The 26,933-nt window shown below is 41.1% G+C and overlaps 2 protein-coding genes across 4 annotated transcripts in view; one reads left to right on the plus strand and one right to left on the minus strand.

Moving 5' to 3' along the window:
- The first annotated feature begins 279 nt into the window (after positions 1 to 279).
- taf4a (TAF4A RNA polymerase II, TATA box binding protein (TBP)-associated factor) lies at positions 280 to 11,665 on the plus strand. 2 transcript variants are annotated; one of them, XM_019268364.2, is made up of 15 exons: positions 280 to 2,009; positions 2,379 to 2,530; positions 2,729 to 2,842; positions 4,324 to 4,413; positions 4,557 to 4,679; positions 4,878 to 4,967; positions 5,124 to 5,336; positions 5,467 to 5,608; positions 5,706 to 5,808; positions 6,115 to 6,284; positions 6,371 to 6,501; positions 6,760 to 6,888; positions 7,846 to 7,902; positions 8,008 to 8,130; positions 10,310 to 11,665. In XM_019268364.2, the coding sequence occupies exons 1-15, from the start codon at positions 1,262 to 1,264 to the stop codon at positions 10,466 to 10,468; spliced, it is 2,544 nt and encodes an 847-aa protein (XP_019123909.2). In that variant the 5' UTR covers positions 280 to 1,261; the 3' UTR covers positions 10,469 to 11,665. The 2 variants fall into 2 exon arrangements, with proteins under 2 accessions (XP_019123909.2, XP_010753873.3); XM_010755571.3 differs by having other exon boundaries at positions 6,763 to 6,888; positions 10,310 to 10,468.
- A 9,509-nt stretch (positions 11,666 to 21,174) lies between these two features.
- The window catches only part of cdh4 (cadherin 4, type 1, R-cadherin (retinal)), a 179,808-nt gene continuing 174,049 nt past the window's right edge, over positions 21,175 to 26,933 (minus strand). For both annotated transcript variants that reach the window (XM_019268399.2, XM_010755587.3), the window contains exons 14-17: positions 26,346 to 26,579; positions 26,087 to 26,226; positions 22,878 to 23,042; positions 21,175 to 21,968 (exon numbers count right to left, since the gene is read on the minus strand). In XM_019268399.2, coding sequence (XP_019123944.1) covers positions 21,762 to 21,968; positions 22,878 to 23,042; positions 26,087 to 26,226; positions 26,346 to 26,579 — 746 coding nt within the window. In that variant the 3' untranslated portion in view covers positions 21,175 to 21,761. The remainder of the gene's footprint in view (positions 21,969 to 22,877; positions 23,043 to 26,086; positions 26,227 to 26,345; positions 26,580 to 26,933) is intronic.

The following is a 26,933-nucleotide window of genomic DNA, read 5'->3' on the forward strand; positions in this document are numbered from 1 at the left end:
GAGAAATGTCTGCTTATAGCAAATAGACAAAATGTATTCTATTTTATGTTTTAGGAGTTTAACACAAGTCTATTATCAAATTGCCATTTTACAGTGTCAGTATATTATAAAATTATGTTTCTTTTCTTTTTTGATTTTTAACATTTATGACCTGATTATCCTCAGTACAATGTCATCGTACTAAGCATCTATCTTAAATTTTTTTATCTACTATCTATTATTAATTTAGTGAGTGAATAGCACATAACTTATGAACACATTTCATGCAGATTTATGTTTAATGAATAAAACAAAAATATTCTTTGCTTGTTTTGTGTGTTTATTTAAAGTTAGCGCACGTGGGAGTTTAACCACACCAAATCCCATGATTGCTGACGGTACAGTACAATGTTTCCTCTCTGAGGAGGGTGGGGCGCCCTCAGACGCCTCTTTCCAACAGCAACTTCACTCGCTGGCTAAAACGCTGCAGCCATCTTGCACGGCGCATCGAGAGTCATTAAACTGTCAAATTTGGCGTGTTAGCTTGCCGTAAACCCCGTTATTATTCAACCAATAGCCACATGCTACAATTCTGAAACGGATAAGCTATCGTTATAGCAAAAACTCGGCGGCAACGATGTAACGTTTGATGAAAACATTTCGTCTCCGGTACGATGTTGTTCCGTCTCATGCATCCCCTGGAATGACAGCTGAAGCCATTGGTACCGCCTTTTAGAATGCGCAGCAGCCAATCACAGCTCGCCGAACTCCCTGCACGGAGACGTTCGCCCGTTGTGCGCACGCGCATGTCAGTTGGTAAGTACCTCACTTCTCATAAGCTCGCAGGAGCGTGAAGATGGCGGTTGGCTCTGGCCCGCTGGACGAGCCGTATTTACACACAGAGGTGAATAAAGCTGTAGTTTGTCATCCTGTAAAACCCGTAGAGTCACAACTGTCGTTCTTGTGTCACAACAACCACTGGGGTAGGCACGAAGCAGCCGGTAATTACATTGCTATAGTTCCGGGACAAGGGGGTAGCGCGAGCTAATGTCCAGCTGGGACTTGGTCAAGACGATTGCTGAAGCAGGTACGCTCCAACTACTAACGTTGTTTTCCTCTTTGTCTCTGTGAGTATACACGAAAAGCAAGCGCCAGAGTTGACAGGGAATAGAAGTAGATGCGTGAGTGTCTTGCCCCCATCAAATTCAAGATTGTTTGTGCTGCTCCTAAACAAGTTGAAGTGCAGGGGGTCTCATCATAACGAGGTCCCCATGGTTCAACTATGGATGCGTCGACGGCCAGCACGGACTCCACCGCGGGACACGACCCTGGCAAACCACTTGTTGTTAGCGGCGGTGTAACTCTCCCTAATCACCAGGGGAAAGTAGGCTCATACTCTGTGCAGACTTTCAATGGGAGCCAAACTATGAACTCTCACAATTCAGGAAACGCTGCCCCTCTCGGGGGGACGACAGCGACAAGTGGAATCGGTAACAGCAGCAGCAGCACTGCGATAGCTGTCACGGCTGTCAACAGTGGACCAGTGATGTCAAAAGGGCTGGCCACCGCGATAATGCCCCCGTCGTCCGGCAGTGTAATTCAGACGCCTCTCGCCACAGCTCAGCCTGTAAGCCAGGCGACAGGACCCACCGTGACACTGGTCAGGCCGCCTATGCAAACCGCGGGGTCGGGCGCAACTTTGAATGGGAACAATAACGCGAGCCCTGCTTTGGTTGCCAATACAACAGCTCCGACAGGTATCGCCATACAGACCACGCTTGTAAACAATAGCCAGCCGTCCAACTCGGTGTCTGTCAGCGCAGGGTCGCACATAATCAAGGCAGAGCCTCCCACAACAATAATACAGTCAGCACCGCAGCCGGCTGTCATTCCCAGCGCTCCCCGGATTCCGGCGACAGTAGCTGCCGGTCCAAGCGGGATACGAGCCATGACGCCTCAGATGTTGGCCCCAAGGCTCCCCCAGACCTCCCCGGGACAGCCCAGTATACATAACATCCAGCTCCCCCAGGGTGAGTGAAGTGAAAACTTCTTAGTGTCTGTGCACAGGCAGGTTATTTCCACTTCTGACTTTGCCTTTGATCAGTGGTTATAAAAAATACACACTGATTATATTCTAGTTGAATGTTTGTCACCCAGCTACAAATACATATGCAACAAATGTGTCCTTTTACACTCTTGGTGTATGTTATCAATAGTGCACAAACACTAAACCACTGTTTTGTTATGATTTTATGATCGCCACCTTTTGACATTTACATCAAGAACTGAGCATGTTTACTCTGAATAATGTTTAATGTGCACAGCTTTTCACTCTAACATACATATGTGATATCATGATAATATTAAAGTTGTCTCTTACATTCTGTGACTTGGTTCAGGGATGGTGCTCGTACGCAGTGAAAGTGGACAACTGCTGATGATTCCTCAGCAGGCTCTGGCCCAGATGCAGGCACAGGCACAGGCACAGGCACAGGCACAGGGAGGCATGGCACCTCGGGCTGCTACACCAACAAGTGTGCCTCCTGGCCAGGTACGATCACACTGTCTGCCTTAAAGTAAGGCAACCATTAGGTCCCACTTTAGTGCCAAGGTCAGTACTATAGCCGATGTACAGCTTGCCTTCCTTGAGTTTTTATTCATGCAAAATTCTAAAAGATATATAGCTATTTATTTACATGTTTAGGTATAATCAGTAGCTGTATAATAAAACTTGATTGCTTCCTCTCAGCCTCCTGGAAACACCATCATCAGCAGACAAGTGACTCCAAGCACCATCATCCGTCAGGGCTGTCCAGCGTCACTCGCTGCAACCACCACTCTTCAAAGACCTCCTATCCTTCAGGTAACCCCACCTCATTTGCGTCAAATCATTTCTCATCATGTTCATTTGGCTTGTTATGCATTGTTTTGTGTCCATTACTTGCACGAGCTGCAGACCAGAGGATGATTCAAAGAGCCTCAATCACTGTTTGCTGTACACAGAACAGTGACATGTCAGAAGTGACACTTTAGGTGAATGGAAGACTTTAAAAACATCTTATTCTGTCTTAGGGGGCGGCAGTAGCTCAGCCCATTGGGACTTGGCTTGGGAACCGGAGGGTAGCCGGTTCAAGTCCCGCATGGACTAAAATATGGTAGCTGGAGAGGTGTCAGTTCACCTCCTGGGCACTGCCGAGGTGCCCTTGAGCAAGGCACCCCACCCACCCCCACCAACTGCTCACTGTGCGCTTCTCAGGGGGGCTGCCCATCACGCCACCATCTCTCTCCAAAATTGCACGTCTATGCCTTGTACTGCATGTGTGTGTATCTGGGTTAAAATGTATGTAAAATAAATAGTGTAAAAAGAATTTCCCCGTTCGTGGGATTAATAAAGTATATCTTCTTCTTCTTCTTCTGTCACATCAACAATGCTAATGTTTATTTAGTTTATATGAATGTGTGTTTTTTTTTAATTAACTGGTCCCAAGCCTCATCTTCATTTTACAAAAGAGGCCTGTGCAAAGCAAGTTGAGCATCCCTGCAATACACCATAATATCCCTAGCTTATGTGTCACAGTGACAGTCATAGGATTTTATGAGTAAAATTTTCCACAATAAAAAAAAGTCTAATTTTCTATGGGATGTGTAATTTGGTGCATAGTGTAAATCATTTTTTCAGTTGCCTGGGTTTATTGGTAATCCTGAGACTTGCCTTTTAGATTTACCATAGTTGAGTTGAGACCTAGCCAGCGGTATCAAGAGATACTGGACTCTCTGAATTACTCATGCCTCTATCAGGTGTAAAAAAAGGATGTGAAAACATGATAAATGTAGGTTTGTTATTGCAAAAAAGTGAACCCAAGTGTGCAATTCCATTGACGCCTATCACATAATTGGGTTGAGTGTTTATTATTTAACTATAACATTGATGGGGCGGACTTTATCCAGCCAACAGGGATGATGCAGACAAGAACAGGCAGTAAAGAGACAGAGGTGGTTGAGCATAGCATTATGAAATTTGGCTCTTCCTCTAACAACCTGGTAAAGTGTGGTACCAATGCCAAAATGCCTCAGCAGATTTTCCAGTTCTAAATAATAAAAACAATCAAGAAAATTACCAAGTCATACCACTGGAGCAGTTTCCAAATATCTTAAAACCAACACAAGTTCTCTTTTTGAGGAAGACCACCCAACTGAAATTCAGTGCAGAAGTGCACCTGTTTCCTCTTAGGAGCCTGAAATTTGATCCATTTGATTAACCTTGTTACAGAACCCACACTCTTCTGTAATGACTTGAAAAGTGTGCTTTGACAACCAAAATAATTTGTTGTGATGTCTTCCCAGAGTGCAGTTGGGGCTCCAGCATCAGGAATGACCCCCAGGACCGTCAGCCAGACAGCTGGGACCACAGTTACCTCAGTAACAGTGAGCAAAGTGAGTTGTGCTAAGCCCGAGGGATCAAGATAGAGCTGAGTGTCTGCACGTACTATTACAGCATACGGTACACTTTATGACACTCCCGAGTACCTCAGCGGTTGAATTTGTTCTTAATCTGAATGTTCTGTGTTTTTTGGCAGGAGACAATGGACAATGTGAAGAAATGTAAGAGTTTCCTGTCCACATTGATCAAGCTGGCATCCACTGGGAAACAATCAACTGAGACTGCAGCCAGTGTGAGAGAGCTGGTCAAAGACCTGCTGGTGAGTGAGCTGTACACACAGCAGAGACACCTGTCAACCCTTCAGCTGCTATATTGTACACATGTTTCATATTTGACAAGGATGCTGACAAATTGAAGCTTTAACAAACTGTCCTTTTTAAAAGAGGTAAAACTGCATTTGCACCTGTAAATTTGACAGCTCTGACTCTCAGCTTTTTATGCCTATTTATTGTACTAGGAGGGCAAACTGGAAGCTGAGGAATTCACCAGCAGATTGTACAAAGAGCTAAACTCCTCACCCCAACCTTACCTTGTGCCTTTCCTCAAGGTAAGAAAGCGTTTATTCCGTTGACATTTTCATTGACATACCCTCCAGCAAAGATCAGTAAAAAGTCCTTTTTTTTGTGTGCACCACAGCAAACTGAACGTTATTTTGAAGTGCATGTTGTTGTTGGATGTTCCTCCACCTGTTTGTCTTCTGCAGAGAAGCCTCCCAGCTTTGAGGCAGCTCACCCCAGACTCAGCAGCATTCATCCAACAGAGTCAGCTCCCCCAGCTGGCCTCAGCTCCAGTCTCCTCCACCTCACTTACGCCCAGCACAGTGGTCCTGGGCAGCCCAGCACCCCGCCTCACTGCTCCAGTCAGCAGGCCCCAGCTCCAGCCCGGAGTTAGCAAACCAGGACAGACCTCCTCACTGGTAAAATGACTAATTCATTTCACAGATGTCAGCCTATCTCAAGTATTTTTGAAATAGCACAATAAAACAATAAAGATTATATCACTCATAATTTGCATTTGAAAATTTCACATCTCAAACGTCCTTGCAGGTTCTCCAGCCTCAGCAGCAGAGAGCAATGTTGAGACCTCAGGTAACATTACCGACAACCCCCATGGTGACTCTCAGGAATCAGGCCCCTGGCCGCATCATGCTGGGACAGCAACAAGTCCATCTTAAAGAGCTGCAACCAGGTGAGTCAACCATGTCAATCTAATAACACCCTCTTTTGGTGTATGTGTGTGTCTTTATTTGGGTGACCTTATAATATGTGTTGTAATTTTGTGTCAGTTCCTGTGAAGCTGGAGGTGCCTTCTGTTTCCAAACAAGTCTGTGCTGCAGCCCTGACCCCGGCTCAAAAGAACAAACTGAAAGAGGCGGGTGGCACTTTCAAGTAAGAACAAAGATGACGGATACAAATCAGTTTTACCATAAAGGTTGTTTAATCACACACGCTTTAGTATTAGCATCATTTGTTGGTGGAAAATTACCTTTTGCATTAATTTGCCCAACAAAATAAAAGCAAAGATCAATATAACAGCATAACCTTTATAGTCTAAAAAAGACAAATCAATAATAAGTCATAGTGATTTTAATCAGTGATATTTAGTTTTTAACATTTTTTAAAATTAATTATTTATCTGTAGTCCTGATCTTTAATGTAGTGTTCAGGTTTGCCTTACCCCATTTATGTTTGCAGAGATGATGATGACATCAACGACGTGGCCTCCATGGCCGGAGTGAACCTATCAGAAGAAAGTGCTAATATCCTCGCAACCAATTCTGGACTAGTGGGAGCGGTGACACATTCCTGTAAGGACGAGGCTTTTCTCTCCTGTGCCATGCTACAGAGGAGAATGCTGGAGATTGGTGAGACGCCTACAGTGTTTTTGACAATACAGCATCTATCCATCCACTTCCTAAAGCTCCGAAGTGTCTCGCTATTTCTTTTCCAGGCAGGAGATATGGTGTGACAGACCTAGGTGCAGAGGTGGTGAACTATGTTTCCCACGCTACTCAGCAGCGACTCCAGAGCCTGCTAGAAAAAGTTTCCCAAGTGGCCCAGCAAAAAAACGTCAATTTTAAGGTTTGTTTTCTGCATCATTATAGCAAGACTCATACTGGAATACATTCCCCACTCCATGGGTTAGATTTAGCACAAACCAGATTGTTGCAGACAAATAATACTGCTGCAGTTGAGTGTCTACTGTTTTTGCAATGTTGTTTTTAGCCAGTTAATGACACATATCTTCTTCAAATGCTTTGCACATAGTTCACACACATGCAATCATTTCTCTTCTATAATCTTTTCTGGGATAACATTTCTAACACCGCTGTCTGTCAGCAGGAGGATGACAATTACGAGCAGAACAGTGATGTTCGTGCGCAGCTCAAGTTCTTTGAGCAGCTGGACCAGTTAGAGAAACAACGAAAAGAGGAGCAGGAGAGAGAGATCCTCCTAAAGGCAGCTAAGGTACGGCATCGCTGACGGAAATCAAAATAATATGTCCTGTTATAAGTTATATGTGAAATGTGTGAAACTGTTGTAATTGTATTAAAAGAAAATATGGTATCTTTGTGCTGAGGAGTAAGTAGGGCTGCACAATTAATCAAAATATTATCGAAACTGCAGTATAGACTAGATGATATCCAAATTGCAGAAGCTGCAGTTGTTTGATGAAGGTAAAATGTGTGACAAAACTACAACTAGAGACGCCATGGCCTACAAATCTTGTTCTCCAGATGTAAGAAAACATGTTTGTTTGGTTCAGAAACAAATGTCACATCATTATGATTTTAAATAGTTTTTACAGTAAAAATGAAAGTTGTAATGCAAAAGCAATTTTTTTTAACCATATCTTGCAGCTCTTGTAGTAGGTAAGAATCTGTGTATTCCTTTACATGGTCTCAAATAGAGTGTAAATAAATAGCTCCATTTGTTATTGTAACCATTTATTAATAATAGCAGGCTTATAATAAATGCAGATTGTTTGGCCTACATTTAGCATTGTGCTATCTTGCAGCTATTCTCTTCTCGAGAGGTAAATTACAGTCTATAAAGTTTGACAAAAGGTTGCATGTCATTGATTTTGACTTGCCCTCAGGATGCCTGTTGTAATCTAATTGAAACAGTGTACTGTGTGATGTATCAAATGGCATTGGGGGTGAAGATCTTATTCAGCTTCTTCAGTATAAACACTCCTTAGCGCTAGATGTAAACACTGATGGATATAGGATTATTTGGGAACTTTAGACTCAGCCAGAACAAGTAATTGATGTAGAATCTGGTCTTTAAACTGAAAGTTTTCCATGTGACTGTAGTTTACAGACATTCATGCAGAATGGCTTTTCAAATGCCTGAAAATGTATCATACACAACCTTTCTTCTGCCAACATCAGTCACTGATGTATCTTGCTTTTGACCTTGCAGTCCCGAGCTCGGCAAGAGGACCCAGAGCAGTTGCGTCTGAAACAGAAGGCAAAAGAGGTAGGATGAGAGGAGGAGGAGGAGGACAGTAAATGAGTCCCCGTTTCTGTGTGTGTTTATGCACCGTGTGCTTGATTTCTGTCTTGGTACGTGTGCGTCGTCCAGATGCAGCAGCAGGAGCTGGCTCAGATGAGACAGAGGGAGGCCAACCTGACGGCTCTAGCAGCCATCGGTCCCAGAAAGAAGAGGAAGATTCTGGATTCTCCATCCTCTTCTGCTGCAGCTGAGGTAACACTTATCAAAGTCAAATCCACATCCACAATCCGTGTTATTTATCCTGGGGTAGCTGTCAAGTTTAACCCCTGTCATAAAGTCACTGTATAATTTTGTCCATCTGGCACTTTTCAGATGACGTGCACTTCAAGAAATGACACCAAATTTAAAATGCTGATGACAGCAGTAATAACATCAGGTTGCAGTTAAAAATCGACTTTCTTTGGTTACAGAAATAGATAATGTTAAGGTTAACAGTTCTCCAGTTCTTCTCTCTAGTAACTGTACCACCTAGACAAGGTTGATTTGTGATGAGCTGTCACTGACAGCCCACAGTATCCTGACAGGAACCTGCTGTCAGTCATCTGCGTTGTTCACGTACCTAGAAAAAATACTATAATGAAGCAGCTCGTTAGTCATGACAGACCACTGCACTCGTGCACGCTCTCAGCTGACTCTTATAATTACAGATCACATTGAAAAGAGGCACCTGTCACATTCAATCAATACAATGATACAACATGACAAACCTTTACTCACTGTGCTGCAGCTGGTTATGCTCTGTCATACCTGCTTCACATCACTGTTACTGGTTGAGTTGATTGATTTCTCCTTTGACCAGCATCCACAGGAGCACTACCTGTTCTATGAAAAAAGTCTAACCATCAAAAAAAAAATATATATATATGCAGGAGAACATACAAACTCTGCACAGGATGGCAGGAGCCAGATGGTGCTGTCAAACAGTCCACACTCTCTGGCACTCTGCTGCTACTGATCAATTTTACTCATTTAAATGTGAAAATATAAAGGATATGTGCATAAAGCTGCATAAAGGAATGACCTTTTTTGACTTACATTAGAAGTATGATTGTGGGGTAATTGAACCTGAACCAGAGTTTTATGTTACTTTATACTACTACTCCATAAATGCATAAAAACAGGCTAATAAGGGGGTTACAGTGGTATTTGGCAGGTGTAGGAAGCCGGTTTGGAGGTGGAACATTAGGGACATTAGTCTTCACACATCTGTTTGCTGTGTCACAAAATGTGAGAATTAGCTGCTTTTATCTATTTTATATAATCTTAAATTCAATGTTCAGTAGGAGTTTTTGGGTCTCTGGAAAAAGTATTATAAAAAGTACATTCTAGGGGTGCACTATATGAAATGTGTGTACTATTATGATTTGGCACTAAGACATTTAATTAAAGTAAATTTAGGTGTTTTGGACGGTCTGACAAAACAAGTAATTTGAAGATCTCTGTTTGACATAATGTAAAAGATCATCAGGCAAAGCTATAACTAAATCCATTAATAAATATTACTGTTAGTTAAATATTTTAAATAAAACTGGAAAAACATCAGATAGTAAAAAAAAAGAAAAGAAAATATTTCTTTAATAAAACTAAACACTACATTTATTTCACTCTTTTTTTTAAAACTCCTTCAGTCCTCCCCACTGGCCAGTGCAGTTAATGTTAATCATCCATATATTCAATATGTTTTATATTATTGTACTCACCGTAATGATATTAATGCTTATGACCACAAAAAGTTGTCATATATTAAACCAGTGGTTTGCAGCCTCTGTTGTTTTTGAACATGAGTTCACAAGTTGGTTTCATTTAAGTAAATGAAGTTATCAGATATTTCACAGAAAAGTGACAAAAGTACAAAAGATATTATTTTATTATTAGATCATATTTGTTTAGCAGAGCTTCTGTTTTTTTTCCTCTTCCTATAAATAAAGTCAGGACTGCTCAGATTCATCGTGAAGCCCATCCTCTAGGCTGAGAACCACTAGATGATACATAAAGTACCGTAGTTAAGACTAACTCCACCTCAACCTGTGGCTAAAAAGGAACGATGCATTAGGATTAACAACCAAATCACAAAATATTCATCACCATGGCCATTTTTTTTTTTTACAGAAGCAACTTTTCATACACTAAGTACATTTAGCAAATAATACTTCTGTATTTATTTAAGTAAAAATTTGAAGGAAGGACCTTTACTTGTAGTAGAGTATTAAGACATGTGTTGCCTTAAATCTTTATTCTTCTTCCACCCCTGTTGGTGATTGGTTTAATCTTCAGACCTCTCTTGCCACAAATGACTCTTATAACACACCCACTCCCCCCTCTCACCCCCTCTCTCTCTCTTCCTCCCTCCCACCTGTCTCTAATCTTGCAGGGATCAGGTTCCTCTCTGTCTGGTGGGGCTGGTTCATCGGGCTCCAGACCCACGCGACAGCGCATCACGCGCGTCAATCTCAGGGACCTGCTCTTCTGTTTGGAGAATGAGAGATTTACCAGTCGCTCCCATTTCCTCTACAAGGGCTTTCTTAAATAGGCTTGATGTCAGAGAGGAGAGGGCAGAGAGGAGAGGGGGGGGATGAAGTGTGTGGAGAGAACAGCTCCCATCACAGAGAGAGCACAAGAGACTCTTAGAAGAAGACGAAGAGGAGGAGTGCAGCGACTTGGCACATTTCAAGGTCTTTCAGATAGACATGAACCTGAAATACAGTAGTAGCCATATTGGATGGCCTCTCTACCTCTCTCCTCAAGTATTGCCTATTTTCTTTCAGAGCAGTCATGGACTAATGCCCCTTTATTTACCCTGCACTATTTCTTTCTCAAGAAAGTGCAAAAATGGATTACATGTTTTGTGAGGAAGGGTTTTTGTAGGAATAAATGACTTATTGAACTCTTATGCACTGTCACACAGTACAGTTTATTTTCTGATTATTTGTGTGTGCATTAGGCTTTGAAGCAATGGAAATCAACAGATTATGTTTTAATAGACCACCAACTAATTTTATTGAATGATTTTTGTTTTGTCAACCGAATTAGTTTGAACTGCAGACTGTGTAACCTACTGAGTTGCCTTCCTAACAATAAATAAGCCATATAGCCACCCTGAAGCAATTAACCCTTCTGTAACTCGTGAAGCAGTAGCTCACTCTCATGTCTGTCATCTCCATTACTTTGATTTTGTTTTTCAGCATATTTATTTACTAAACTCAAGCTTGAATTAATATTTAGTTATTTATTTAATTTCATGTGACACCTCAGTTGTTTCGTGTAGCTTAAATTCAAAACAAAGTGCTGTGCTTTTACTCGCACAGATTATGTTTAAAAATCTGTTTTCGTTGGGTGTATAGTGTTCCATGTGTGAAGAGAGGCGTGTTCTTTTCGTGCTCATTTCTAATCTGTTGTAATTGTTCTTTTTCAAATTAGTTTAACATGATTTCTAAAAGGTAAACAGTTTTCAGAAGGCTTTTAACCTGTATTGCTATACCAAACGGATCTACTGGAAACTGATTTCTATTTTTGTAGCAGCCCACCAACACACATTTGTACTCTTTTAATAGTGACTGACAGCTGTCCTCTAGCTTAACAAACTGGAGTTTCTTCCTGTATATTTGTAAATGTTACACCGAAAGTTTTACACACAGTTTTGTATAGAATGGAGAATTTACCCACGCAGCATAAAGGAAAACACATTTTCTCTATTGAAACGTTTGAATAAATAATGATTTTACAGTAACTGGTTTGCTTTTTGTGTTTCATTGTATTGCACTAGGGGGCAGCATTGCATTATTAAAACCTCTGCATGTGGCACTGAGAATATTGAATGAGCTGAATGCCTTTTAATTCCTTCTTACTCTACCTGTTCACAGATAATTCCACTTAATCCTCTAACATCTGTAAAGCCACATGTAGTACACAGAGTGTGTCCCATGGGTCTATATCGGCATATATTGAGCACAACTCCCATGAGCAGAACACCCAGAATGAAACACACTCACACAATCTGTGCTGTTCTTTGTTGGGCTGTCTTGTTCGTGTCCGTCTCCATTATCAGCCCAACACACTGCGCATTGGCAACAGCTGCAACATCAGCTGCTAACATTAACCACAACCATGGGCTGGAAATAATTAGGGCATTCTGGCTCTGGGACAGTAGCCTGATGTTACAATGATTGGGAGCAGCTTTTGTGTCTGCGTCGACCAAAGAGGAACAATGAGCGTATATTTGGAGCTATCAGTGGTGATAAGCCACAATTTCATTTCCCATAATCATAAGTACATCTAGGAGCCACTAGGTGGCAATAGCTCATTTTATCAAATTACAAGATTCTCCTGTAGCTGGCAGGGACAGAAGTTGCAGCTTCAGGTCTTTTTTTTTTTTAAATACTTAACACTACCCGGTTACATTCGACTGACTTGTTCACATGTTCATGTGGCACCTGCTACACAGATCAACAGGCCCACTGTCAGGCACTCATATTTTGGACAACAATAATCAGGGTTGTTAAATAATATCACAGCACTGTGCTGCTGTGACAAAGCAGAGCCAGGCTTTCAGTTGTGAGTACAGAGCCGACCTGACAGTCCCTCATGCTGTCTGTCTGGTCGCGGTGGTGTTTCAGGTAAGGCCTCGCCCCTTGTGCCTCAGCCCAATCCAATATTTTTCCTGGTAATCCCCCCCTTCCACTCCTCAACACTGCTGCTCTTTCAGAGTTAAGTCCACATAAGCTCCCACTTGAGTGCCAGAGGCAGAGCAACAACAGGGATGGTGCGGTTGCCTAGCGACATCTCTGTCGCTGCACCTGAGGGTGTTGGGTAAACACCCTGAGCCTGCCAAAGGGAAGAAGAGAGGAGTAACATCACTGCCTCCCTCCATGACATTTATTAAAGGGGCCTGTTATTAATTTGTAAAATTCAGTGTTGTCATTTTTGTTTTCAGCCCCAGGGTGAGATTATGTAATAAATCATATTTAAAGCAAGTTTATTTGTGTGTGTGTGTGTGTGCGTATGTGTGCAGGTGTGCTCATGTTTGTGACTGTTTTGCTTTATTTAGCTATGGGTGCATTTGTCTGATTCTAAGATGGGATTTGACTTCTCTGATAGTGATTCTCAGCATGGTGTCTCTCTTGCACTTTTATGATAAGTCTCAGTCTGAACTGCTTTGCTTGTTTACGCTCACAGAGAGGCTCAGTTTTAATGATGGTTAGAGGCTGATGAAAGCTCCTCCGGCCCCCATTACTGACATAAATTGGATGGTTATGAAAATCTTTATTAAGGTAAGACCCCTATAGCTAGATGAATAAGAAGATTGTGATTATTTTCATTGACATTACTTTACAAACCAGTGAATTCAGAATTCCATTTGTAATCCCACTGTAGTCATGCTGTGAGAAAATGCAATCCTAAAAGCCAGTTAATTAATTTTATCCTTTTCAACGCCTCCTTGCATATTGTTGATTAAGCTTTGAAGCTTATGAATAAAACTCCCTCCTAGGAGGAGCATGAGAATGTGATTTGGATGAAGTGATGTGGCACACTGTGATCCAGTCGCTGCACTTTATCATCCATTAAGATCCACATAACCTATAGCCTATAACTACTTTTATCCTGAAATGAAAGTGAGCGATTTTCAGCCTTTCCCGAGGAATCAGACCCTGAAATATAACATGCAACAACAGTTCGTTAGTTTACACCCCCTCACAAGTCAATTTCCTGTGCGTCCATGGCCTTGTTTCACCCAGGTTAATGCTGACTTTAGGACTCCTTTGTTATGGGGTCTACCAGGGCACTCTGCTTCGGCCCGGAGATACTATAATAAGACCAGTGTTTATGACCGCTGCTGAAATGGGTTTGTAAGTGCGGCTGAACCTGTGAGGTATTGATGCGGGGGTTAATAGCCTGTTGGCCTCTTTAATGGAGCTGAATCAGGTCAAGCAGCAGGCAGTGTCAGCCCACAGGAGAGGAATGTCTCCATTTACAAAGTCATCTCCTATATGAAGCAGGACAGGTACCAAAATGTGTTGAGTGTACACACCTGTGGTTCACACAAAAAACATGTGACGCACATACACTGTAACAAACAAGAGTGACTCTAAATGACACAGCCTGCTGTGAAAGTCAAAACAGCTTTTTGTTAAACTAGATCTCAGATTATGCCTTGTCCTATTTCCTATTTTTGTTGTATGTTGATCTTACTGTGATCCTCATTACTGTTTAACACCTTGCCTTACTAATGTAAGAGTCAGGCAAGTCAAAGTCTATTTGCTAAGGTCATGTCAAATGATCACAACCTGTCCAACACCCTGACCAGCGTCATCAGGGCATTATGAATACCCCTGTACTCATTTCTCACTTTGTACATCCTCCTCCATTCCTTGCCTCCTCTCCTTGCGTCTTAGTCCCTCCCTCCTGAGAGGCAAGCAGAGGAAGCAAGGAAGAGACACAAGGAGAGAGGAGTCAAGGCAACAGGAATTTAATGTAATGAGGCATATTTACTTTGGTGCTGTCATTTAAATATCAATTATCAAAATATAATTAGATTAAGTATATAATTTAAAAATCAATTAAAGATTACATGTGGCACAGCTCCATCATCTGCACTACACTTGTGTATCCTTGCTCATAGCTCCTCTGGCAAACCTCCTATCTCCTCTGTCCTTGAAATGCATTTTGGGAATGAGACATCCTTCAAGATGCTGCACTGAGATTGAGGCAAAGTGAGAAGATGAGGTGGCACAGAATAAAAAAATGAGTAGAGCCAAAGTCAGAGGATCATAAATGTCAGTGGAAAACTTTTTTGAGATATTTCAGTCTCGACCAAAGTGGTGGACTGACCGATCAACAGACTGGCATTGCCGCCCGCAGATAAAAGCATGGCACAAAATGATTAAATTCTTCTAAAAAACAAACCATGTTAAATAAAACATTGCAGTTTTTGTATTTGGGAAGGAAAACAAAGCAAACAAATAGAAAAAATCAACAAAAAACAAAAGGAATATAAATGAGACACCTTCAGGCCAAGAAATTCACCTCGCCTTGAGGCGCCTTTCAAAATTCAGAAAGACAAAAATGAATTATGTATAAAATTGTCATCTCTTTAGTGGGTAATCACCATGAAACATATGTAAATTACCGCTCTTGAAACGGAAAATCTAGTTTATATACAAAAGACATGTGTTAGAACAGAGTCATCAAGCTGCGACTAATCAGCTTACATTGGGCACATGGCCAGATATGTTGTCATTCCTCCCCGTCGCGTTACTGTAATATCATCATTACATTTGCAAGACTAATTCTGTTACACGTGTGTGGTGGTCAATTATTTATTTATACTAATGACTGCGCTATACATCCATTATTCATAGTAAGTGTTGGTCTGTCTTCCTGGAGTGATGCTGACAGAGGGAAATGCAGGGGCAGATGGGATGGAAGCTTGATTGTACCCTAAAGGACGCCAGAGACTGACTTGGCTGTGAAGGAATCATCTCCTACCATTTAGAAATGTAGCCAGTGTCCTGGGGAAGGCACTGAACCTGTGGCTAAGGTGAAGAATTACATCCAGTTGATTAGAGCAGCCGCTCTGCTCGAGGATGCAGCTTGAATTTTCAACTGCATTCCAGCATGTAATCACACAGAGTTGGTCTCTACAGAGCTGCTCAGCAGCTGCAGCAGCATCAGCAGCAGCATCAGCAGCAGCACAGGTTTCATGTACTTGTGGATGTCACCAAATAATGCAAATGCAATACATGGCTCATCATGAAGAGTGTTTATATATATATGTTTTTTGGTGTGTGTGATGTTTGGTAGTTGTGAATATTCACAGTGTACGTGTCAAAACTTCTAATTAGCACAGTAACAAGTCTAAGTTGATAAAACTCCTACATGGGTACTGCAGTGATTTAGTATTGCATCTCTATAAAACTCGTGAAATGACAAAGATAAGAGCGAAAGAACAGATTGATCTAACCTTTGACTCTCTAGTTTGATCAGGCAACCCTCAAGCTCCTTTCCCATGACACAACTGGTATCTTTCACTACAAAGAAGGGAGCCACATACATCATTAACCAACATATTTTCACAGGCTTGTAGAACTCTTAGTGACACGTAAACTGAACATTTCACTGAAGCAAAACTTATATAGCATTACAAGTAAAAGCTCTCATACATGCTTTCGGGATGTTATAAATTATTGATACGTTAACTGGTGAGCAGCTCAATTTTTTCCCAGAGATTCAGAATAAAAATCAGTCCTCCTGTACTGGAATAATAGTACCTGAACCCATGTTACTGTGTCAGTGGTTGTGTGCTAATTTGGTTAAATGGATTTTTATTGGATGGGTTTTTATTCTGTGCTGATTTTTACTTACTTTAACAGGCGCATTCTCAATATGAACTAGTGGTCAGACATGGAGTGATGTGTTTAGGGTGTAAGGAGTGTATGGCTATGGAAGGGATGACTGATCAGACATCTATGTGCTTATATATTATACACTGTATCATTCAGGGCTGTTGTGTTGTAAAATCAATAAAAACATTTTTATATAGGAATATGAAATATGAGAGCACAATGTAACAAGACTGCAGTAGGGGTGTGAGAAGGGGAAACATATGGAGTGAAACTAAGTTGAATTAATGTGATTTATAGAGGAAATAAACACAGAAGACTTGTTGATGTTATGTTGACCTTTAGTTCACTAAAATTTAACTTCCACTTTAATTTTTTACTGGTTAGTAAATGTGGAGTGGAGGGGTGTGAACTTTTTTTCCATGTTCTGATGGGGGGCATGCCAGAAAAAGTTTCAGAACACTCAGTGGTGATTTGAGCTTAACATCACCACCTTAGTTTAGTGTGTTATCATGCTCTTAGGAATAGATCTTCGTCCTAGACATGTGACCCTTCTAAAAGACAGGTCTAAGAAAATGAGGTAATAATACTGGACGTGCACTACAGTACTTTTTCTTGGGAGACATTTGGACACAATAGGAAAGGTAGACAATCAGGTGTTTTCAGGTCCTGGCTGTTGCTCACACTACAATGGCCTACTGGGACACTTGAACAGATCAATAATGTTAAAAGTAATTCCTGTGCTTTTTCTTACTATGACAAGCCACAGTGTTCCAAATGAGCAATTGATCAATTCATGCATAAATAACTGACACACAGTGAACCCTGAGTTTCAGAGCCTCTGGAGGTGTGGGTAATCTATGGAAGTATTTCTGTGCAAAAAAATCAATGTAAACAAAAAATTAATATCTCAAAAAAATTCAGTGTAAAAAGAACCAGACTCAACATCTGGATAACCAGGGAGAAGTAATCGATCACTGTCTCAATTCATCCAACATCCAGCCATTCAAGTTACACTCCATTGGTCATATGACACCGACACCAGCAGCAGGACAGATGACAGCGATGGTGCTTCGGTGAAATTCTAAAGAAATTTGGAGGTGCCTGACTCTGGCCCTGTCGCCCCCATACATTAAATGGCTGTCAGTTTGTGTGTGTTTGTGAGTTTTACAAAGTCTTTTATTTTGATGGGACTATTTTATTTTGAAAGACTTTTGTCTTCCTCAAACAAGAAGCCATTTTGGCCAAACCGTAGTTCCTACCATTGAACCGGCTTCATTGTGAGCATCCTGAGCTCTCCCTGAATGTCTACATATATATTTTATGCAGCTAAAGTTAAGAAATGGGACTTTTAGAACGACGAAAAGAAACTGTTTTCCAGTGTTGTCCTCTGCTTTCCTTCAGAAATTTTCCATACAGACATCAGCGTGGTATCAATCTAACTCTCTGCAAGAAAGTAAATAAGCATTTTTACTATTGTTGGTTTTACATGACCAATGGAGCGTAACTTGATTGGCTGGACGTTGGATGAATTGAGACAGGGATTGGCGTTGGACGTTGAATTTTTTGACACTGAATTTTTTGAGATGTTGCATTTTTTTACATGTCGAATTTTGAAAAACCTCGGACATTGATTTTTACACTGAATTTATTTTAATACCATAGTAGTCCAGTCTCGCTAGGCAGTGCTACAAATGTGTGCAAATGTGTTCTGTGAAGTAATTGATAACTATAGCTGTGGATTACATGTAGGGAAGTAAAAGTTATTAATAAGTTAGTTCACTATTAGTGGAGTATTATAATGATTTGTAGGAAATGATCTTTTCAAATGCAGTTTGTCAGTACCCTGACTGATATGAACTTCCTGTCTTGGTAATAGCAGAGTGTCCCCACTGGACCAGCCATTCATATCATAAATGGCTGGTCGTTAAACAGTAGATTATCTCTCCCCCACTTTCAGCAGGAACACCACATTTATTCTGCTGCTTTGATCTCATTTGAGACTGAGTCCTGAAATAGCAAGAGGCTCAGAGCGGTGTCAGCAGAAAAGAAACCAGCAGGGCCGGCCCCTTCTTGGAAGGTACCTCAGTTGAATAGCATCATCAACACTTAACTGTGAATGGTTGATCGCACAGCCGAGATCATAACCAACATCTGATGGTGTTTTTCCAATTGTACTGTTCCCAGCACCCCGGCCCAAGAGACTCACTAGCTACAAGGAGAGGAAATGAAAAGAGCCGGGCTTGGACATGTTTGAAGAGGAGAACTTTATTTACAACACACAAGGCACTGGCTGCAAGCCAGCAGCAAAGCTTTCAGTCTATTTATGCCATTTATCAACAGGGTAACTTCTTCTTTACTCTGCCTATCAGCCACCAGGAAACCAAGTGAACCTCAGCTAAGCCCATCAAAGAAATCAAAGTTAATCTCCTTATCTGCCAACCAGCTATGACTAAACTGACCTTTTACCAACTTGATTATTATTTCAGAGCTGTGGATTCCACCTGTGATGGCTCTTATTAACATAGGTCCAGTTCTGCTGGGTCCAAAGCAGAATTCACTACAGTGAAGGTTAATTTAGGTTTATTAGTGGATGTACTCATTACTGAGATACTCCAGCATGGATGAGGAATCAAAGCCCTCATTAACCAGTCCAGTATGCTCCATCAGCGCTGCTAACCCTGACATGTCTTCTTTACCTCGCCATTAGCCCGCTCCTCTAATTTCTGGCCATAGTGAACAACACACTATTAAGTAGCACTCTGTTTCTCTACCTCATACTTAACCTTTTTTCATTTAACAATTTTCTAAATGTTATGCATTGTCCCTGCTGTGGAAATCTCACTTCCTTCCACCCCCCCTTCTGCTGACCCCTCTCTTCCATCCTACTAATCACCTCTCCACGCGGCCTACCTGCATCTTGCCACCACCTCATTTTTCTCCCTCTCTCTTACTGCTTGCCTCTCTGCTTTCTCTCTGGGTGTCTCATTAAAGGCGCTCTATCTAATGAGATTACGCCGTGGGGATTAATGGTGTGGCTAATTGATAGACACACAGCCGGAGAGGATTAAATCCCTTTAAGTCCCCAGTGGGTTTTTTTGGCGCTTCAGCTGACTAATTGAAATCACAGGAATGGACACAAATATACTTCCTGACCCCATACACTGCTCTTCAACTCCTGCTTCTGAGATGCAATAAAAGGACAAATAGCGGGCGTTTTATTAGAAAATGAAGCCATATCCAAACAATAGGGTCAAAGATTAACTGTGTAATTGCTAAGGGAGTCTGTTCTGCTTCAGGTCTTTTCCAACACTTAAAAATACATGATTCCATTGTAAAAAATAAAGAAGGTCCAATCAATTAAATACAAATCAATCAGTTTGTGAACAAACAAAGAAAAAACACAGTAAACTTAAAGCCACTCTGTGTAGACTTTTTGTGACTATAGCATATTTGAAATACAGTCATGTGAAACTTATGTAGTCTCTGTGGTTGCTTTCATCTCTTTCATGTGTGTGGGTGAGGCTAGAGGCATGCATTTCAAAAGACATGTTCTAGTCTACCACACAGCGGCTTTAAGTCTAGGCCAGATAAAGCTGTAATAAATAATGATTTTAAATATGACAGAGGTCCATTATATCTTAATGCTTTGAGTGACATTATATTGTAACCGACCCGGCCATGTCACACAGGTGAGCACACACCAGATGATGATGCATGTTGGGGATACTGAAAAAAGATGGCACATTTTCAAAACATGTCTTGTTTATTTTCTGAAGCACACATCCATTATCTAGATGAATGAATAAAAGAATTCCAGGACACTGAGTAAGAGAACAACTATCAGCAGGCATGGCTAATGAACCTTCCACTGACCCGAGGCCAGAGGCCACCAGGTCGGTGGGGGGGTGGGGGTGGCTTTGTCAGAGACGATGCAGAGTGAAAAGGGAAGGCTGTGTTTTCACATATAAAAGGAGTATAACAAAGCGGTTTTAGAAAACAATTTCCAAAGAAAAACAAATAGGGCAAAACATGTATAAGCAGGCATTTTTAAAAATGGAATAATGCTTCAACAGAAGACAAATAAACAAAAATGTCCACATATTAAAAATGAACAGGCCAAAAATCCCCTAAGCTCAGTGAAGAGCTAGAGAAAGAGCAGCAACTTTTATGTCATCAATACTTCAAAAATAGGTATCTTACAGTATTTTTTATTTTCTCAGTGTCTTTATACAGAGTATATTCATATAGTTTCTGCTGACTATTTTCACATTCTCACCACATAGTAACAAGTGCTTTAAGTAAAACATTTTGAAAAAAAAAATCATGCACCTTTTAATAGTTTTGTTGGCCTATAAAAACGGGAATGTTCAAGGCGGCAAAGGGAAAAAAAGGAAAAAAAAAAATCTTTCTCAGATGCCTTTTGTTCCAAGTTCCACTTTCTTACACTGTCTGACTAATCAGATCATGCCTACATAAGCTTTACACTGTGGAGAAAGCAACACAAGACCGTACAGGGCAGGCAAGCATCTCAACATAAAGGCTTTTAAACTCATGAGTCCACAGAGGAAAGGCAGGCATTCTCCAGTAAATTAGAAAACCCCCGCATGTATAAAAATGGTCTCACACAATGTCAGCGTGTCGACAGGTGATGCTTGTGAAAGTCAAAACTGAGCAGGTCCATAGAGAAGAGGGTTGTCTTCCACAACAACTCTTACTGGCTTCTTTTGGGCCATAATTCATTGGGTTATGATATCTGATAGTCTGCCCTGGTTGTGTCCTTCCCTCCTGGGACTGGCTGCTGGGGTTGTTCATCTGCACCACTGTGAATTTGGAGAGAAGAGTGACAGGCAGGGCTGGTTTGAGGAGCGGAGGTGGGGGTGGGGGTGGGGTTGTGGGGGCGACAACAGAAACGCGCCTCCACTCTTACTGCACGAATGGCAACCGATCCTGAGATAGCAGGAGTCTGATACAAAAACACACCACAAAAGGCACTTTATAAAATGACAGTGCTTCTGTTCTAAGGAAATTCAAGTTGACAGAGTGAAAGAGAGAGAGAGAGTGTTGTCCCAAAAACATTCTCTTCAGTGTGAGACTAAAGCAAGAGATGGTTTTGTTTTAACAATCAATCAAAGCACAAATTCACTACTCATGTCTCTCACGACCGCCTTGATTCGTCCCCAGAGAAGTCCAGGTCCAGCACGGTGAGAGAACAACAAAAAGAAAAAAGAAAATCACACTACAAACTCGCCACTAAAAAATATAAAGCCAGAATACAGTTGCGTTGCAGCGGATTTCATGTTTGCGGGCTTGGTCGCTGTGAACAAATTAACCAACAGCTCATGTAAGGGTCTGTTCCTCACATGTCTACCATAGAGCCTGCGTCATGTTCTTGGCCCCTGCCCATGGTCTCTAGGAGCATCCTTTCAACCGACCCCACCTCTCCCGACACCCTGCCACAGCCCCACCCAGCCCCCTTCTCCTCTCTCAGTCGTCGTCCCCTCCTCCGTAGAGGTCGGCCAGCTTCTTGAAGCGAGGGCCCCAGTCGTTGAGGTAGTCGTAGTCCTGGTCCCCTGAGCTGATGGAGTTGAGTGAGCTGACAGAGCCGGCAGTTGAACCGCTACCCTCATAGTCGAACACCAGCAGGGAGTCGTAGGGTGGAGCTGTGGGGTCATTGTCTGCTGCTCTCAGACCCTGGAGAGACAAAAATCCAGACATAGAAAATGAAAGATCTCTAGATCTCTACACTTACAATATTTCCTCCTCTGAGTCGTTAAACCTACAGTATACAGTATACACTGTCTGCCAATCATTGTTGTTCACCAACAATATAATGGAGTTAATGCTTTTTCACAGACTGTAAAAATTGTAATAAACCGTGTCTCATCTTGCTCACTCAGCCATTAGGATTTTAATGTTCCAACATGGTCTGAATACTGTTTCACAGCCAGACATCGAGCTGTGTACAGGAGCCAACAATTTCTATAGTGTCATCTCTGCTGATAGTAAAACAATTCTAGGGGAAAAAAGTAAACACGTCACAAAGTCACATTTTTCTATTGAAATATTTAAAAAATAATCACTTGGACACCCAGTATACACACAAAAAAGGGTGAACCTCTCACTCTTTAAAACCCATACTACGTGAACCTTTGTTTGAATAAATGAATGACATTAACAGTCCAGGTCTCAGCAGTAAGTACTAGTTTTTAACAAAAAAAATGAAGGCAAACAACAAAATGTTCCTCCCAAATTAATACACATTTTCATTTTAGATTGCATTAGTGATATTAAAATATTATGATATTCAAAACCAGACAACACTGAATGACAGGATGACTGTGGGGTGAGAAGTTGGCTCTGTTGGTATTTGTATACCTGGAAGTGAAACACATTCACTGATAACACTTAAGATTCAAATTCTGTAAGATATTAGGTAAAACACAAACTAACCAAAATATTAGGTGACTAAAAACAGCAAAATCTAGCAGCTGGTTGCCAGGATGCCAACCATTTTTCAAAGTTAGTATTGAGCTTCTAAAAAGAAACAGTCATGTGGTAAACACAACAACACAAAAAACTTTCCTCCATTCTTGAACTTACATCATTAATGAAGTCTCCTATATCTCCAGGGTGAGGCAGACTGGGTCTGACGGGGTACTGCGACTCAGCAATTACAGGTCTCTCATCCACCCTGCGCACCCCTGTCGGCTTATTGATGATGTGGTCTAAAGACTCGGGCTGCTGCAGCTGGCTCAGGTCATAGTCCTGGATGGAGGCCATAGAGAAAATGTTGAGAGACGCTTCATCCTACTCTTCCTGTCCTTTTAAATGAGTTTTTTGTCCTACTTTTTGGCAAATACATTTTTTTTTTCTGATTTACTGACTGCCGTTGTTAAAATGTCTTTTAAAAAGCATTCAGTGGGGTCAATGAAGAACTGAACCCAAATGATTAACCCTTTTCTAATCTAGGCTCTAATGATACATACAGTATTAGCATAGTCTCTCTGACTGCTCTTAGACTTTCATGTGCGAGTGCATTTACTATTTATCATTCACCATTTCGCAGGTCTATTAATGATGGCTGCATTATACTTTTAGATTTCAGTCAAAAAGTCAAAATGTCTGCTGTGCAACCACAGTGCTACCATGGTACTTTCGACATTCCAATAAATACCCTCCTAAACCTCTCCTCCTCTTTTGCTCTTGTATTCTGCAACCCCTCCCGCCCACCCCATTTCTTTCTCCTTCCTACTCTCCATAAGGTGATGAGGAGGTCCGTCGTGCCTGGATGTAAGATGCCCCACAGAGCAGCAACTGCCAGACTGAGGAAGTACAAGAGTTCATACTTCATTCACAATCTTTTTGTTTTTTAAAATAAATCATTTAACGTGTCTCGTTGATGGTGTGGTCCTTGCTAGTGAAGTGATAAAAAAATATAGAAAATGCTCAACATTCAGAAAATGGCTGTGGCTTGTTTAAACACTGTGAGTTATTATTAAATTCAAAATATGAACTCTCAAATATGAACTCACTCTTTAATGTCATGTTGCCTTTAAAGCATGTTTACTGATCAGGCACATGGCGTCTTTGACTAGTGATCTTTCTCTCTCTCTTTCTGTCTATCTCTGTGTGTCTCTCTGTCTCATAGGCACGCACGCACACACACACGCACAGACACACACACACACACGCATACACACACATAACTCAGAGACTCACAAACAGTCTGTTGATATTTATGTGCTAATTATTCTACTTACACTATGTGCTTGCTGTTCAGTTTAAATTCATTGCTGATCTCTGTGAGTCTAAACTAAACGGCACACAATAAATGAATGCTCTGTGGTCCAAATGTTATGAAATGTTTAACTATGTGTTGTAAACAGAGCCGGTTGTTGAATTCTCTTAACCGCTCTCCTGCGGCTGATAAATAATTCTCACACAGGTGCTTCAGAGAGAAAATGTTTCTACATGCACTGCAGACATCTGATGCTTGTGTGCATTTGTGCATTGGATAAGCCAGTTATGGTGTTGGAAAATAGCAAGTATCAAAAAGGCATAATTATTAATACATTTCTGAATTAATCAAAAACTGCTGGAGCTTAGCATGGTTGAAGGTTTTCATTTATTTAGAAAATAGTATTAGATAAGAAGAGGTGGTGTGCAGTGGGTGTATAACTTATATAATGTTTTCTGAGCAGAAAAGGGGCTCATCATACAGAAAGAGTTGCAAAGTCGACTGTACGTGGAATTCAAGCCAAGCAGCATTTTCAGCCCAAGCACTTGTTTGTAAGGCAGAGGGCAGATTGTACCCTGAAAACATATTTTCTAAGTCTCGCTCACTTTTAGAAAAGTACATTTCGTTCTCTGAAGACTCTATCTGAGGTCCAGCTGAGCCTTTCCCAATCTTGTTCATGGTTATTTATGATTAATTTTACAATTGTGGTACATGACTAATTTCCTGTGCTCTCTCAATTTCATTGAATACAATTGTAGTTGGATGAAGTAGTTAATAATTGACCTTGGTGAAAGGAATGAATCAGCAGGCTGAAACTGGTTACCGACATCCTAGGGTTCATATTGGTACCATAATTAAGCTGTTCTTATTTCTTTTTTTTTTTAATCAGAGTTTTGTGGTGAGTGAGTGCATTGTTTCATTTATTTATAATCGCAGCCAATGACAGGAACAGGATTAATAGAAATATGGTAATGGCTGGTACTCTGGTTTCTCAGACTTCTCTGATGTTTTGGTGGATGTGCTCAGACCGTACTTCAGTTTGAATGTTTTAGTATGTTTGACATATTTTTAAAGGTTTATTATGAAAGTTTCATCTCATACTAATTGCCTGTTTTATTGATGTTGTTTTCTGGTGCATCAGTCAACAGTTACTATAATAATATTAATGTTGATGTTACAAATATCATCTTTATATAACTACATAGCGCTACTGTCAATGAAAAACATTTTATATATATATAAAATGTGCATATTCTCCTCAGTCCATGGTCAGCATTTACAATCTTATTGACCAATGACAAGATGTTTTGTTACATCACATATGTAGGACACACAGAAGTAGGATAGCTTTGGATAAATGACGTTTTGAGTTTTGATTCAAAGATAGAGGACAAGCTTTGTGATCTGACTGTACTGAGCCAGACTGATGCACGCATGTTATAATCAGATGACAATTCACCTGGATTATGCTGATTTCAATCTAAAATAGGAAAATAGATTTGATTGGGTCTGTGGAAACATGTAGGACAGCCTTACTATTGACCACCCACATGGATGGACATACGTGGTTTTCATCAGACAGCGATGATATGGTAATCATTGTTCGTCAAGCATACATGACAAACATTCACTGGCTGTGCCTTCTCAAATGTGAGGATTTGAGGCTTTTATTTGTTTTTTGGGACAATAAACTGAATATTTGGGGGATTTAGACTGATGGTCTAATAAAACGATCACAGCAATCTGAACACATCAGCTTGTTACTATTTTCAACAATTAATTTATTCATCCAGCAGATTGATCACTAATTAAAACAGTCATTAGTTGCAGCCATAATTACCTGATTGATCTTAGTGAATAATATTTTTAAAATTCTGTGTCTTCTGAACTCCTCTAATGTCCTCTAGGGTTGTGTGATAGTTTGATTTGTGCCTCTTTTGGTTCCTGTCACTGTGCATGTTTATCCAAACTAGTGTCCCTCATGGGGATTAAACTAATCTAATTCATCAGCAAACAGCTGATAACCTTATGTAAGAGACAGTAAATAAAAAAAACATTCTTCAAATGATACCTGGTCCTCCTCTCCTCCTCCCTCCTCATCATACTTGAGAATGTTGTCTCTCACATCATCCTCAGGGTCGATCAGCAGGGGCTTCGCCTGCCGCTCCTTCTCTCTGCGCTTCATCCACACCACAAACAGCAGAACCATGCCTGTGAAACACACAAACAAGAGGGACACGTACAGTTTGTAATTAGCATGGTGTGCGATACATCCTAATGTAATGATCCAATAGTGTGAGTGTTTGATCATCCCAGAGTGTTGTACTCACTGAGCAGTATGATGATGCAGATGAGTATAGCAATTATGGCTCCAGTACCAAGGCCAGCGGCTGCCACAGCTCCTGTGGCGCTGCAGTCCCCGTTATCGTCACAGGGGCAAACTTTGACCCTAATCACAGAGCGGTTAGACAGGGGAGGATTCCCCGAATCAGACACGATGATGGGGATCTCATACACACTTGCCTCCAGGTAAGGAATCCTGAGCCTGAGCTGGGCATAGTCACCTGGAGAGTGGAAGTGAGAGAGTGTTGATTGAGAGAAAAAAAGTAAAAAGGGGGGAAACATTAAGAAGAGGAGGAGTGAGTAGGATGGGAAAAAAAGACATTAGGGAGAAGAAGAAAATAAGATTAGACAGTGTACTGCAGAGAAATTACATTTTGTTTACTGCAAGACATCATGTCATCATGTGCGCAGGTACGAGTGAACGACATCCTGAATAAAAGCTGCAACCAAGCAAACTGTGCAGCAATCGTTCTGACACGTATGTATGGCAGGAGGCATTAAAGATATAAAAAAACAACAGAACGTGTAACCTTCAGCATCTATCACTCAGTCAAGCTAAGACAAGAGCCTCTGTG

Source organism: Larimichthys crocea, chromosome VI (assembly GCF_000972845.2).
Source record: "Larimichthys crocea isolate SSNF chromosome VI, L_crocea_2.0, whole genome shotgun sequence".
In the NCBI taxonomy this organism is placed as follows: domain Eukaryota; kingdom Metazoa; phylum Chordata; class Actinopteri; family Sciaenidae; genus Larimichthys; species Larimichthys crocea.

What these genes read in the sequence shown, in the direction of transcription:
- taf4a (XM_019268364.2), top strand. Translation starts at nt 1,262, where the DNA reads ATGGATGCGTCGACGGCCAGCACGGACTCCACCGCGGGACACGACCCT. An exon ending in CAAGTGTGCCTCCTGGCCAG is followed by an intron (nt 2,531 to 2,728) that starts GTACGATCACAC and finishes GCTTCCTCTCAG; the next exon opens with CCTCCTGGAAACACCATCAT. An exon ending in TCTTAAAGAGCTGCAACCAG is followed by an intron (nt 5,609 to 5,705) that starts GTGAGTCAACCA and finishes ATTTTGTGTCAG; the next exon opens with TTCCTGTGAAGCTGGAGGTG.